The sequence below is a fragment of the Talpa europaea genome (genome assembly GCF_964194135.1).
Source record: "Talpa europaea genome assembly, chromosome: 14".
NCBI classification, from domain to species: domain Eukaryota; kingdom Metazoa; phylum Chordata; class Mammalia; order Eulipotyphla; family Talpidae; genus Talpa; species Talpa europaea.
In genome coordinates, this window is record NC_140082.1 from 63,283,782 (window position 1) to 63,298,466 (window position 14,685).

Here is a 14,685-nt window from a genome sequence, read left to right on the forward strand (position 1 = left end):
TTTTTTTTAACTATAAATTTAAATGGAGAACTTTCAGAATATAAAACTATGGTTATACACCTAAAACTAATACAACATTATATGTCAATCATATTTTATTAATACCAGTGGATTTGGAATACCAGAAGGGTATTATTTGTTATTTGTTTAGTCCAAAGACTAACATCTGTCATTATGTTTATTGCTATTTTAAAATGCATGTATTGTATTGAACTTGAAAATGCAAATTTATTTCAAACATTAATACATTTAGATCAACCTTGTCAATATGCATTTACTTAATTACCTGAATGTTAAAAGTATAGTTACTATTATACTTGATTCTGGGCTTTCTTCTTTTACTTATTAATACTGAAAATTAGAGAACCACTTGTAGAGCAGAAATAGGTTGCTTCAGGGTCATCAGAGGTGCTAGTTCTGTCTCCACCTCTGACCTACTGAATCAGAATCTAATACAGAATGAGCATTTACTATTGAGCATTTACTCTTCTATTGAGCATTTACTATTTCTAGGCCTTCTGCTAATTTCTTTTTATTTAATATTTTATTTTATATAATTCTTACATCATTTTTCATTTTTGCACAATGAATGGATTTTCATTTTGGTTATATTCCCCATACAATTGCACCCCCCCCCCCTTATTTTGACCCTAATCCTTCCTCTCCCCACACCCCCCCCACCCCTGTAGTGTGTCTCTGGTTTATAGTTGCTTGTTGATTTTGATTTTTACTTTGTATTAATTAGTCATTTTCCTGGTCCCTTATTTAGGTTTTCTAAATTCCTGCTGTGAGTGAGGCCATCCGGTATTTTTCTTTTTCTTTCTGACTTATTTCACTGAGCATGATCCCTTTCTAGCTCCATCCATGTTGCTGCAAACTGCATGTGTTTATCTTTGTTGATTGCTGAGTAATATTGCATTGTGTATATGTACCACATCTTCTTGATCCAGTCATCTATTTTTGGGCATTTGGGTTGTTTTCATAGCTTAGCTATTGCAAATAGTGCTTCTATAAACATAGGGGTGCAGGTGCCCTTTGGAATTACTGTTTCTGTGTCCTTTGGGTAAATACCTAGGAGTGGAATTGCTGGATCATATGGAAGCTCTATGTTTAGTGGGTCAAGAAATCTCCACACAGCTCTCCATAGTGGTTGGACCAGTTTGCACTCCCACCAGCAGTGCAGGAGAGTTCCTTTTTCTCCACAACCTCGCCAACATTTGTTGTTACTAGATTTTTTAGTATGTGCCATTCCCACCGGTGTAAGATGGTATTTCCTTGTAGTTTTGATTTGCATTTCCCTGATTACAAGTGATGTTGAACATTTTTTCATATGCCTGTTGGCCATTTGCATTTCCTCTTTGGAGAAGTTTTTTTTTTTTAGCTCTTCTGCCCATTTTTTTTTTTTTTTTAATTTAAAGACATCCCAATTTATTTTAAAGATTTATTTATTTATTTATTTATTTTTGTACAAGCACTCGGTACAGTCAGAAGCACGGGAGGTTGAGAGAATTCACCAGAGCCAGAGCGGGGAGCAGAGCAGGTAGAAGGACCGAAGTACACTGCTGAGGGGAGCAGTGGGCGGCAGGAGAGGTCTGCGCGCCATGTGGGACGCTCCTCTGGTGGCCTGGGAGCAGCCAGGGATCAAACTGGCGCTGCAGAGGCTGCGGGCAGCTTCATAACCCAGTGCTCAACCGCTGCGCCACCAGGGAGGCCCTCTTCTGCCCATTTTTTGACTGGATTATTTTCTTTGTTTTTGTTGAGTCTCATCAGCTCTTTGCAGATTTTTGTGTTCAGTCCTTTATCATTAGTGTTGCGTGCAAAAATTTTCTCCCAGTCGGTGGGGTTTCTCTTTGTTTTGGTTATTGTCTCTTTTGCTGTGCAGAAGTTCTTTAATTTGATGTAGTCCCAGCTGTTTATCTTTGCCTTCACTATCACTGCTTTGGGTGATGTGTCTGTAAAGATGTCTTTGAGGTCCTTCTGCTAATTTCTGTACATAATATAACTCATTTAAACTGACGAATAGTCCAATAGATCAGTTGCTACTCCTCCTCCTATGTTTTAGATAGGAGATTGATTTCTCTGGACTCAAGCTTAAGTACCTTCCCCAAGATTCCACAGTTTATAATATATTATTAATTTTAATACCAAATAATACAATTTTTTCAGTGATACAAGTTTGTTGGTAGAACTGAGGGAAAAATGAAACTTTTATAAAAAAGTTTTTTTTTTTTGGAAATTGAACTGTTGAGTTTAGTTATAAGTTTGATTTTATTTTAAAGTTGTTACTGACTGGGCTCTGGGATGGGAATAAAGTGGGGGAAGGGCTCAGTGGTCTGTGTTGAAGGACTACAGGTGCTTTGGTGGTGGGTGTGATATGGTGACATACCTGAGGAGGTGTGAACCTATTCCCCTAAACCGTATATAGTTAAGCAATGCTGCATCAATAAAAAAAACAAAAATACAAATAAAAAATCCAAATTTTCTATAGCTAGGCTAGGCACTAAACAAATACATAAAAATAAAATTGCTAGTGATTAAATTATTCACTCTGAGAAGGTCATATAGAAAATTACCTTTTTGTAGAATTCTATTTAAATATCTATTTAAATATCTAAAAACACTCAAATATTATTTTTGGTGTTTTCCCCCGTACTTCATAGATGGAAGGAACACCCTCTGAATCGGAGAAACTTTACTCGTTTTATGATCTGGAATCAAGTAAGTGATTTTCTAACAGCATCTGAAAAATATTTCTGCCATTTATTTGCTAAGCAGGTAAATTGTTTTATTTTTAGCTGTGTTTTCCACTTCTTTATTAGTCAAGGCAAATCTAATACAACTTTTCATGGTTTTACATATGACTGACACATGAACTTTTCTCAGGGTAGCTTTGTCATATAGGAGCTTATAAAGTGTCATAAAGGTGTGTCAGACAGGCAGGGAGAAGTCCAGTTGACAGAGTAACTTTTCTTGTGTTTCTCCATCCCATCTCCCTTTTTTTGCCCTTCCCCCTTTTTTTTGAATGTCAAGGAAGTGATTTCAGGGTGCTTCCTTTGAACCTTTAGGTTCACTGGTCCTTTAAACATTTTTTTTTTAAAGATTTATTTATTTATGCATACAAGAGCTGGGGTACAGGCCCGAGATGCGGGGGGGTGAGAGGATCCACCAGAGACAGACTGGGGAACAGAACAGGCAGACTGACTGACATACACTGCTGAGGGGAGCAGCGGGCGAGACAGGAGAGGTCTGCCTCTCCATGTGGCTTTTTCCCTGGCAGGCCGGGGATCGAACTCATGCTGCATAGGTTTTGGATTGCTTCATAGTGCGGTGCTTAACCCCTTGCGCCACCAGGGAGGCCCCGGTCCTTTAAATATTAAGGAAAGTAGGAAGTACAGTTGATAGGCCCCCTGACTGCACTGGATGTTCCCCTAAGCTACCAAGGCAGTGACCAGGCTACTTAAGAAGACTGAAAACTTTCCAGATCTGAATGTTTAGTCAGTGTTGGGCTTTTTTTTTCTTTATTGAGGGTATAAATGGCTTCAACCCAAAACCAGCTCCTATACTGCATTGCTACTTAATTTAATGTTTCAGGTTGGAGACAAGAAGAAAATCTTGTACAGATTTATGGTTATAGGCTCCTAAGTGCCAATGATAATGAATTATTATTTAAGAAATCATTGCCTTAATTGTTCTGTTGAACAAATAATTTAAAGAAAATATGTAGACCTGACACCAGCAACAGTTACATTATAGTTCAACCTGATACATAGTTTCTAGTTGTAATACAGAACTAATTAGTCATTTTTTCTTAGTATATTACTGTAGGTAATTAACATCTCTTTCTGTGAGTTTTATTATTAACATTAGCCCTGCTCAGTAGCAGTGTCAGACATGCTGTCTTAAGTTAAATGCTCTCAAACATTATTAATTGAATTCTGCACTCTTAGCCTTAACATCCCTTTGTGATATAAATTAAAGTGAGTTTTTAGAGGGGTAGTATTGATTTTGGAACCTTCTCCTTCTATTTGAACACAGCACTGTATTGTGCTTATCCAATCCAAACTGGAAATAATTTGAGATTTTTTTTGTTGATCCATGTTTTCTTCTTTATGTACTTTCTGTAGGACACATTTTACTTATTTGAATTTTAGCAAAACCTTTTAGTTCTCACTTTCTGTTTTTCTTTCTTTGAGATTTTATTGTTCTGTAGTCATAACCTTGTTATAAATTGTTTCATGGAAAAGTCTGTTTTAATTCATTCATAAGAATTTATGATGGTTTGAACATGCATAGAGGGTGAGGTAGAAAATCTATAACACACATCTTTACTGATTTTGGTTTTAATACTTATTCATCTGTATGTGTATTTATTTTGTTTTGATAGGTGTTTGATCTTATACATGAAGTTTGGCAGAGTTTAATTAATAACGTATATATCATTATATGTAGTTTTCAGGAAATAAAAAGATACATACTTGCTCCCTGTCAGAATGGAATCTCAGGCAGGGAATATCTGATTTAACAGTTATCAGTGAGCACCTGAAAATTATCCATTAAAGGCTCATTTTTGATTGTACCATTTATTATTTTTTTAAAAAGATATTAACAAACTGACCGAGGATAAGAAAGAGGGCCTCCGGCAACTGGCAATGACATTTCAGCATTTCATGAGAGAAGAAATACAGGATGCTTCTCAGCTGCCGCCTTCCTTTGACATTTTTGAAGCCTTTGCTAAAGTAAGTGTTGAGTTTGGTTTCTTTACTAATGTTATAAATCAAATCTTTATTCCATATTATTGTTGATCCATGAAAATTTAGGACCCTTCCTACTTATTTTTTATTTTTTTTTAAATTTATTTATTTATTTTTTTGTGGGACCCTCGCCGGTGCCTGGGGAATGAACCGGCGCTGCAGAGGCTGCAGGCAGCCCCGCAGCCCAGCGCTCAACAGCTGCGCCACCAGGAGAGGTCCACCCTTCCTACTTATATCATTCCTACCTTAATGAATAGAGAATTAGAAAATGTATTGCTTCTATTGAAAAGGGTATTTTCACGTTTTTTTTTAAATCAATATTTTTATTAATGGGTGTGGTATAATTGTCAGCTTTCAAAGATTATTCTCAAAAGAAAGGTATGTTTTATTTTCTCTGAAGAAAATAGCATGTTCTGTTCTTTCCTACTAAAGGTTTAAAGTTTGCCATTGCACTCATTTTGTGTGGTGGTGATTTTTTAGTGATAGAGCCTGTCTTTGAAGAGAAAAATTTATTTGACTCTATTTCTTGATAAATTCTAAGTAATTTTAAAGTAAATTCTAAGTTAAGTGAAAATATAACTATCTTTGATTTTAAAGTATTAATAATTGCCTTAAAACCCATGTAAATGTCTTACATCACCCTCATTTTAGAAGGTATCAAAAACAAGTTTATTTTAATATTTCATTGTGATCTTCATAGTGACTTCCTGAAGTGGTCTTTTCAAAAATGATTATAGTCATTTTTTCACTCACATTTCGCTCACTTCCTCCACTTTCTTAGCACTAGTATTAGTCTCCTACTCTTTACTCCCACTAAAAACACATGAATAGTAATAGACAACCGGAGTTTAATTATAGGAATTTGTTGTATAAGCATATCTTCCCCACTTTTGAATTTGTTGCCTGGCTATAAAAATTAAGTACCATGAGGAATAGAAAAGAGAAATTTTTCAAAGGGAGGGTATCAAAGAGGATTTCACATAGGACATAGAAATTAATGGCATGAATTTCAGAAGAGGAAATGTGTTGGGCAATAGTTGTAGACAATGCTCTAGAAATGCTGGTAAGATGAGAGAGTGCTGACTCATCTAACCCCCTGAGCTGCGAAACTGCATTGGTCTCGCCTCCTCTGGAGAAGATTTGAAAAAGTAGCTACAAGCGCAATATGTTTCTTATACTTAGTGATTATAATAAGAATTTGAATAAAAGCTTGATGTGTAAAATGTTTGTTTTACATTGTGCTAACAGAACACTAATGAAGATAGTGGTACTTCTAGAATTCCTATAGAGGGTGCTGCAGGGTGATGATCTGGATGGATGAAGAAACTGGAGTGATTTGCAAATAGAGCTATGCAAAATTTTTAAATTTTTCATCATTTGTTACTTGTGGGTACTGCTGGATGGAAATAAAAATATAAGGTGCAAATAAAGTGGTGGCTGCTACTGGCTATAGAGAAGGTAGCCAAAGAGAATGAGAGGAACTGAAGGTATTTGTTAGTGATGGCACAAGAGACATGCCATTATTTATATGTTCATGAACAATGAGACCAAATTTGTCTGCTGGCTTTTGTCATATTTTTTAAGGAAGAAAAAATTATTATCTCCATTTTTACAAGCTCCTCTCCTTCCTACCCCATGCTTTTTTTTCCTTTCCACTTCTCCCTTCAAACAAAATTAGGTTTGAAGTGGATTTATCTGGACATGACAACTGCTGTGTTTCTATCTACTGCCTCAGTTATATACATTTGCTTGAAATATATAAAATGTGCATCCTCTTGCTCCTTCCAATATAAACTTTAAAAGGTGAGAAAATTATGATTAAAGTGAGGTCACATTTTAAACGGCAGGTTGAATAGGATGATGGTCAAGTTGCTTCCTCAGCTAATAAATGAAATTCTCTTAAACTCAATTTCTTCATTCCCTCACCAGGAATAATAATATCTACTTCACAGTAAAAGTGAGTGTGTTCTTAGAGTAACACACATTATTAATTTCCACTATTGCTGCCACCACCTCACAGCTTTGTTTGTATCTGAATACAGTGTTTTATGTCTCTCTGTGCTATTGGACACGAGAGTGCCATCTGCACTTGTGTAAACCAGTCAGATGGTTGCTCACAGTTGCGCCCAGTTTTTGTGTCTCTTAGCATGCTGAGAATTACCTACCTTGTTGAGAAAAAATGTTGCTACAACTGGCTTGGTTTCAGCCCATAGCTATACAGAAATCATTTACTATTCCCTGCATTCATAGCAGCTCCATGATTTCCAAGTCGTTCTTGGGCTTTTGTGTAGGAATTATAGTAGTTGCTTCCTATTGTGAATGAAATGTTTCTCACACATGTAGTTTCAAAGGATGGAATTAAAATATAAGAGTCCTTTTGTTGTCATGTTATAATTCACTAAAATGACATGGAATGTATGGTAGTTCTCAATTCTGTCCCTCAAAATATACATTGCTAATTATTGGTAATGTTTAGTAACAGCCTAAACTTAATGTCAGTAGACCTGGTTTTGAGCTTGTTTTCTGCACATGTAATAGATTTTTTGAAGATTACTATACAGGTTCTAGAAAAATACTCTTAATTTTGGGGGGACTTAAAATTTCCTTTTCTCAAAATGCATTTGGCAAACTGATTAGAAATATGATAAGAGCTAAACAATAAAGTAGAAAATGGACTAGTTGTCTAAAAAATTCTCAAAGACAGAGAATAAATTGGAAGCAAGAAGAATATAAGTGACCTTTCTGACCACAAAGCATATGCCATTGTTAGTGTTTCCAGAGCTCTGCAAAGTACTTTTTAATTTTGTAATATTGTACAACTGCCACAGAATTTTTTGATTATGAATTCCACATCTGTTTGAAAAGATTCCCAACTTTTCTTTCAAACAAAACAAGTGGTTGTATGTTTTTTTTTTTTTTATTCTTTAGGATACATATGTGACCTCCAGAACTTTCGTTTATAAACTCTAATTTTGAATGCTATTAGTGGCAGCTAGTTTCACAGCATAGACTGTGGTTGTGTTGATTTGAAAGTGAGAATTTTAGAAAGCAGTTTTTTGTACCTAATTTTTACATTCAGTTTCATTCTGAGTAAATTCTTTTTTATTTGAGAATTCTTTTTTATTGGTGAAGAATGTGTAAAACAAGAATCGTGCTAATTCATAATGTAAGAAGAAATTCTAATTTAATATTTTTGATTGAGATGTTAGAAATAAGATGTAAGAAAACAATGATGTTACATTCAAGATTATGTAACTTGCATTTGGCTAGTACTTGCCATTAGACTTAGAATAGTAATAAATAATCTATGTGATATTCTGCCATAACCTCATAATTTTAATAAAGTGTATGAATCAGCATGGAGGAAAATTACTAAATAGTTCCCTTTTATCCTTTTTACCCAGTGAAAAATGATATGCCTCAGTAAAAAGCAAGAAAAAATTGTTCATGATATATGTTGCTTTACATCTTAAATTTTCAGTTCTGTTTGCCCTCTCATTTTGGATATACTGGTGCTTTGTTACTTCAGTGTTATGAGGCTAATTTGTGGAAAAAAATATTACCTCTTGTGTCCTGAAAGGTCAGGAGTATGTGTTTGTGGTAGCTACTGAGGGTCTCAAGTTCATATAGGACCAAGTATTAGAGCCTGTTTGTTGATCAGCTCAGTTGGGTTTCACTACCGTAGCATGCTGTAATGTAGTAAAGAAAGCAATCTTTTGAATTAATAAAGTGATGAATTATCTAATTACAAAGTTGATGTGAAATGGCAGTATGATAACTTTGACTGCATTACTAAATGATCTCAGTGACTGATCAGATGTGCCTGTGTTCCATTAAGGAAAAATATGCCATTAAATATTTAATACTAAAAGCGAGCAAACACACCAGGATTGCTAACTTCCAGTCACCACGGTGCATGTATCACACATTTGGAGGTAGCTGCTAGATGAGGCATTTCTCTTGTCACTTAGAACAGCTGCTAGAAGACTTAGTTATTGGGATTATACCTCTCTCTGGTTTTAAGTAAAGCAGGCAAACAGCCAAGACACTTAACGGTATGCAGATCTGGGCATTCTAATTATAAAATGCTGATGCCTTTATGATTTATGTTTTTTCTTTATTATAATAGATTGAATTTATGAGAGAATAAGAGACAATTATTCTCAAAAATATTTTTCCAAGTAAAGTGACATTTGTAAGACACTTGGGCTTTCAAAACAAAGCAAGTCATGTGTTTTTAATGGTGGTATTTGTTTGTAATATTCTTCATTTTTAGCCATCCAGTTAATATTTCTCTTCATTTATGTGTAAATAACATGTGATGAGTTAGTGAATGTTTATCACAGTTAAAGACCAGATGCCAGCTGACTTTTGAAGTTGGGAATGATAATTAGTTAATACTTAATCAGCATTTTTAGCTTATACCTGTGTTGCTGAAGGTTAATTGCTTATGTATGTTTAGTGCTTAAAATAAAACTGTTGCTGGACAAACATGTTTGCCAAGCCTTATTGCCTTATCTGTGTGTAAAACTCACCACTAATTTAAAGGTAATATTTTTAAAATGACAGTATGTCATCGTGAAGTGACAGAAGTTACTTTCATTGTCTTGGCCTTTTTTTTAGTAGCAAAACCTCTAGTAGCAAAAATCTAAACAGGCATACTGTCTCCATACTAAGGTGTGATTATCATAAAGTCAGGAATTGCATTTTATTTATTTTGAGTTAGTACAATCGTCATGATATTTAGCAGCTCTTTAATCAGTGACTGAATGAAATATAATGTAAAGTCTAAGGGCAAAATCTATAATGTAAGAAGAAGATCTGAAGCAAAAACTCTCAGAACTTGAGTGATATAGCCAAAAATATTTTTACTAGAAAATTTTATCCTTACATTTCAATTCAAGGCAAAGTAACAAAATATGATATTTGTATTTTTTTAAAAAAAAAACAAAGAATGTCAGTTTAAGTCTGTAAGACATTAATAAACAAAATACCCATTTTATTCTATTTCTATTGTACATTTTTACTATTATATTATGAATTAGAGGAGGCCCTCTCATGGGAGGAAAAAACCCCAAATATACTTTACATGTATACTATTAATAGTAGTGAAAATTTGTGATAAACTGATATATTAAATTTTATAACTGGCAGAAACAAAATTATGTTTTGATATATTTTACACTCGATCTTAGCCAAAAGGCCGAGAAGCAATGTTTTTGATATATTTTATATATTGCTATTTGATATGGCAGATGAGGTGACTTGGTATATTATCAAGGTCAACAAGTGAATTTGGGGATGACATCTTTAAGCCAGATTTTTGAGAAAAGGCATCCTCATTAAGACAGAACATAACTTCACTACTACCTGCAAGGGTCAGTTTTGAGTAAATTTTTTATTTTCTGTATCTAGTATTACGTGCTTAAGGAAAAACAATTAGATAAATAAATGATCCTTTATAAAGCCTGAGGAAGAATTAACAGAATACTTATACTAGGCAAGCTGATTATGAATCAATATCTGGAAGAGTTTCATCATTAGGAGTCAATTAAGAGTGTCTCAGGCTGCTCTGGCACAGGGTGAGTTTCATTTCAGATTAGACTCACAGGTCAGAGGAGTTATCTCTGTAAGCGTAAGAGACCTAGGTGGTATGTGTTCCTTGAGTGTGGTACTCATGGTACATCATGGAAGGATATGGAATATCTTCCCCCACCCTCTTTATCCATACCTTTCTTATTTTTAAAGTTTCCACTCAAATCTTTGGTAAAATCTACGTGAGTAGGATTAATCTTTCCCAGTTGTAAAATCAGTTGTCAGTGGTATTTTCTATGACAACTACTTGGCAACTATGAATAAACTTTTTATTAATTAAATGTTTTCATTTTTTGTGTTCCCATTATATTGTAAACTTTCTGAGATTGGGGGTCATGTCACCCAAATTATTTTTCAAACCATATAATTTTAGGGCTAAAAAGATCATAGAAACTTTCTAGTTCCATAAGAGGAACTGGAACTTTCCCACTTCCTCTCTTATCCCTCTTCCCACACCACATTAGTTGTGGCTCAGATAAGGTTAAGTAGTCACCTAGTGGTTGAACAAATGTGGTTTTTTGACCCCCAAATGCTCATGAACTAGCTTCTGAGTTGAAGTAAAAATGCAATTCAATAAACAGAAACTTTATTAGCAACTTTTCAGCAATACCTATTCTGGATGGAGATATATATATATATATGTTTATATGTATATGTGTATATATGTATATATAAATTTTTAAATTTATTTTTTCTTTTTAAGTAATTAATTAATTTTTCCCCTTACGTTGTTGTAGTCCCCAGAGTACTCCTGCTACCGTATCACCTGTGAACCATCATATTCATTGTGTTCCTCCCCCTTATTTTGACCCCCCCTCCCTCCCAGATAGTTTTACTGCTTTGAGATGTAATCGGCATATAACATTGTGTAAGTTTAAGATGTATTATGTGATGATTTGATATATCTATATACAGCAAAATGATTACAACGGTAGGTTTAACTAACACTTCCAATTATGTCACATAATTAACATTTCCTTTGTGTGCTGACAGTATTAATATGTTCTTGGAACTTGCAAGTATATAATACAGTCTTACTAGCTATAATCATCGTGCTGTCTAATGCATTCCCAGGATTTATCCATCTTATAGTTGTATTGTTTGACCAACAATTTACCACTTTCTCTACCCCCTTTTTTTCTAATATTGAAGTTTATAAAGCCAGAACATTTAGATTAAGCTACAGTATAGGATTATTGCTATAAGCATTTGAAACTATTGAATGGATTGATTTGTTTCTATAATGATGAGTTTCATCCTTAGAAATTCTTTATGGCTGTGTTTAAATAATTGTGACTTTCCAAGTCAGCTGGATATCCTCCCTTTAGATAATTTAGTTATAAATAGGAATTCTCTATTATATACTTGATAGTATGTGAATTTTTCTTGTGTTCCTTATTTTTTATCCTATCCTCTCCAAGGAGCAAATAGTTGTTAAACATTGGCCTTTGTCTTATATTAATAGATTAAGGGATTTATCACAAGTTTCCCAGTCCTTCACTACTCTACTTTTATTTTTTATTTTAACTCTTTTACTCTGGAAACTGTTTTAATTATTTATCTTCTGTATGAACCTTCCGAGTTATTATTATTACTTTTGCCTAGGAGGAAATGGTTAAAGTATCACTAGTTTTAAATAAAAAGAGCCAGTTTTTTTTTTTTTTAAGATTTATTTATTTATTTAAGCACTGGGTACAGTCAGAAGCGCGGGAGGGTTAGAGAATTCACCAGAGGCAGAGCCGGGAACAGAACAGGCAGACTTACGAAGTACACTGCTGAGGGGAGCAGCCGGCGGCAGGAGAGGACTGCGCACCATGTGGGACCCTTGCCCGGCATCGGGGATTGAATGGGCACTGCAGAGGCTGCGGGCAGCTTCGCAACCCAGCGCTCAACCACTGCGCCGCTGGGGAGGCCCAAGAGCCAGAGTTTTCACTCCTCTGTCTTTATTTCAGATCTTCCCCTGTTTCTCCATACTGCATTCTGTGTTATGGGAAATCTGTGGCAGAGCTCTAATTAGGTGCAAAATCCAGAGTGAGAGAAATAAGAATATTTGATAAAGATTTCTGTCATTACTACTGAAACACTGTTATAGTTAAAGCTTTAAATTATTTAATTAGGATTCTTGTTGTTTTCATACAGGTGATACATCATGTCTTACACATTTCTCATACATTCAAATCTGTATCATGTTTCAAATGTCATATATCAAATCTACAAGCACAGATTGTAGGATGGGGGGCAGGGTGTGGGTTTTTCATATAAAATGATTCTGAATTATTGGTGCTGCAACTCTGAAAATTAAGTTAATTAAAATGGAATTTATATGGAGTTAAACTACGTTTTGAAATTGGGATTCTACTGCTTTGAAGTACTGAATATTAAAACATTAATTATTGAAGAGGTTGGGTCTGTCTTGTTTTCAAGCCATTATTGGACATGCCTTTTTTCTTATGATTCTATAAATATTAGCATTTGCAGATTAAAACATTTTATAATGCAATAGAATATATATGCAATGTAGGAAAAATCCTCTTTGATCTTATTGGAACCTCTTTTTATATTAGGTTTATTTACTTGACTTCAAAATGTATACCTGAAATTAGTGTTATAACAAATAATTTACAGATACTATTTTGAACAAATACTTGCCAAGTAAAAGAAAAGCACTGGGTACTATGTATGACCAGATTTGGTAACTGTGGACCCTATTTCAAGTTTCAATTAAAATTTTGTTTTACTATGATGCTTACAGGAAAAATTTATTGGGTTTGTAAATTTATCAGGTTTATGCAGAGCTGTTTCATTAGGATCAATTAAATTAGGATCAGGATGAAAGATACTCTTTATAGTACTTCCTTTCCCCAATGGTTGGCAGCATTTTGTTGAAATAGAGCAACTCAGCATCTGAAGAGATCCATGTGACTTGCTAGTTGATCTAAACATCATTTTGTTTGAAAAACTATCATTTGAAGATTCTCTTTTTACTTGTATTCTGCTGCCATGAATGACTTCACTTGCCTGCCTGTATGCTGAGAATACCCGAATCTCCACTTCAGCCTTGTCATTTCTTCTGACCTCTAATTCTGTATTATCTACTATTAAGAAACATTTTACCTGCCTGATCAGTCTGAACTTCAGATTCATCATGAACCCTGCTTAAACTCTCTTTTTTACAATAAGACATGTTGCTGCTATTTTTCTACATTTTTTGGCATCTCAGTTTCCCGACTCAACCATGTCCGAAATCTCAGGGGTGCTTCTCGTTCTTCTCTTTCTCTTTCCTTCTGTATACCCTGCTTATGCTGCTTTTGAAATATCTCTTGACTCTGTTCTTTTTGTATTTTTTTCTGCTGACCTAGTTCTTGCCTTTTTATCTTGCCTAAGTTGCTCTAACTATTCTTTTTGCCTCTTACAATGTCCTTGAAGCTCATCTTTATGTATAGATACATATATACACACATGTATACATAACATTATTTGAATGTGAATCAAATTTTAATATTTGGATTCTATGCTTAGAAATGTCTGTGATTCTTTTTATCATGTAAAATCAAGGTTTTAAAATATGTATAGATACATATGTATCTATATGTATAGATACATATATAGATACATATATACACACATGTATACATAACATTATTTGAATGTGAATCAAATTTTAATATTTGGATTCTATGCTTAGAAATGTCTGTGATTCTTCTTATCATGTAAAATCAAGGTTTTAAAATATGGCATTTGAACATTCTACTACCTTACCTCATGCTACTTTCCTGGAGTTGGGTGATTGCTTAGATAGACACTGAGTAACATGAGGTAGGTCAAACATTTTCCTAGAATATTGTATGGTGATCACTGAGTTTCAGAGATTCAATCAGTGTGTTACATTGTCACTTGCATTATGCTTTTTACACCTTCAAATTTTCACATTGTCAGTGTGTTTCTTCAGTCTATTAAAAGCTTGATAATATCTGAAGCATTTTTGCTGTGACAGTAACAAATACATGTAGGCAGGATAAGTACATTCTCTGAATAGGGAATTATTTTTTGATAGGTTAAGTTATGTTTAAGCCAATTTGTACAGCTGCCCATCTAGATAAGAACATGTAAGAAGAGGCCATCAATGCCATTTTCAAGTCAGCAAGTCCTGATTATGGCTGCTGCTGCTTTGTGAGCATGTGTTTGTGTGTATTTGAATGTGTAAACAAGGAGGTACAAATCACTGTATTCCTTTGGATCTTAAGGTTATAAGCCTCTATGTATAAGTAACTATGATTTGGTAGAGGCATTTCACATTGGGGTTGCCCTGTAACAGAGATAGTTTAGCTTGATGAATAAT

At 34.3% G+C, this 14,685-nt stretch overlaps 1 protein-coding gene across 2 annotated transcripts in view; it reads left to right on the plus strand.

Annotated features, from left to right (window-relative positions):
• The window catches only part of SMYD3 (SET and MYND domain containing 3), a gene marked incomplete at its 3' end in the record, with an annotated part of 742,797 nt that overhangs the window by 196,913 nt on the left and 531,199 nt on the right, over nt 1–14,685 (plus strand). For both annotated transcript variants that reach the window (XM_084254008.1, XM_084254009.1), the window contains exons 4-5: nt 2,661–2,718; nt 4,600–4,736. In XM_084254008.1, coding sequence (XP_084110134.1) covers nt 2,661–2,718; nt 4,600–4,736 — 195 coding nt within the window. The remainder of the gene's footprint in view (nt 1–2,660; nt 2,719–4,599; nt 4,737–14,685) is intronic.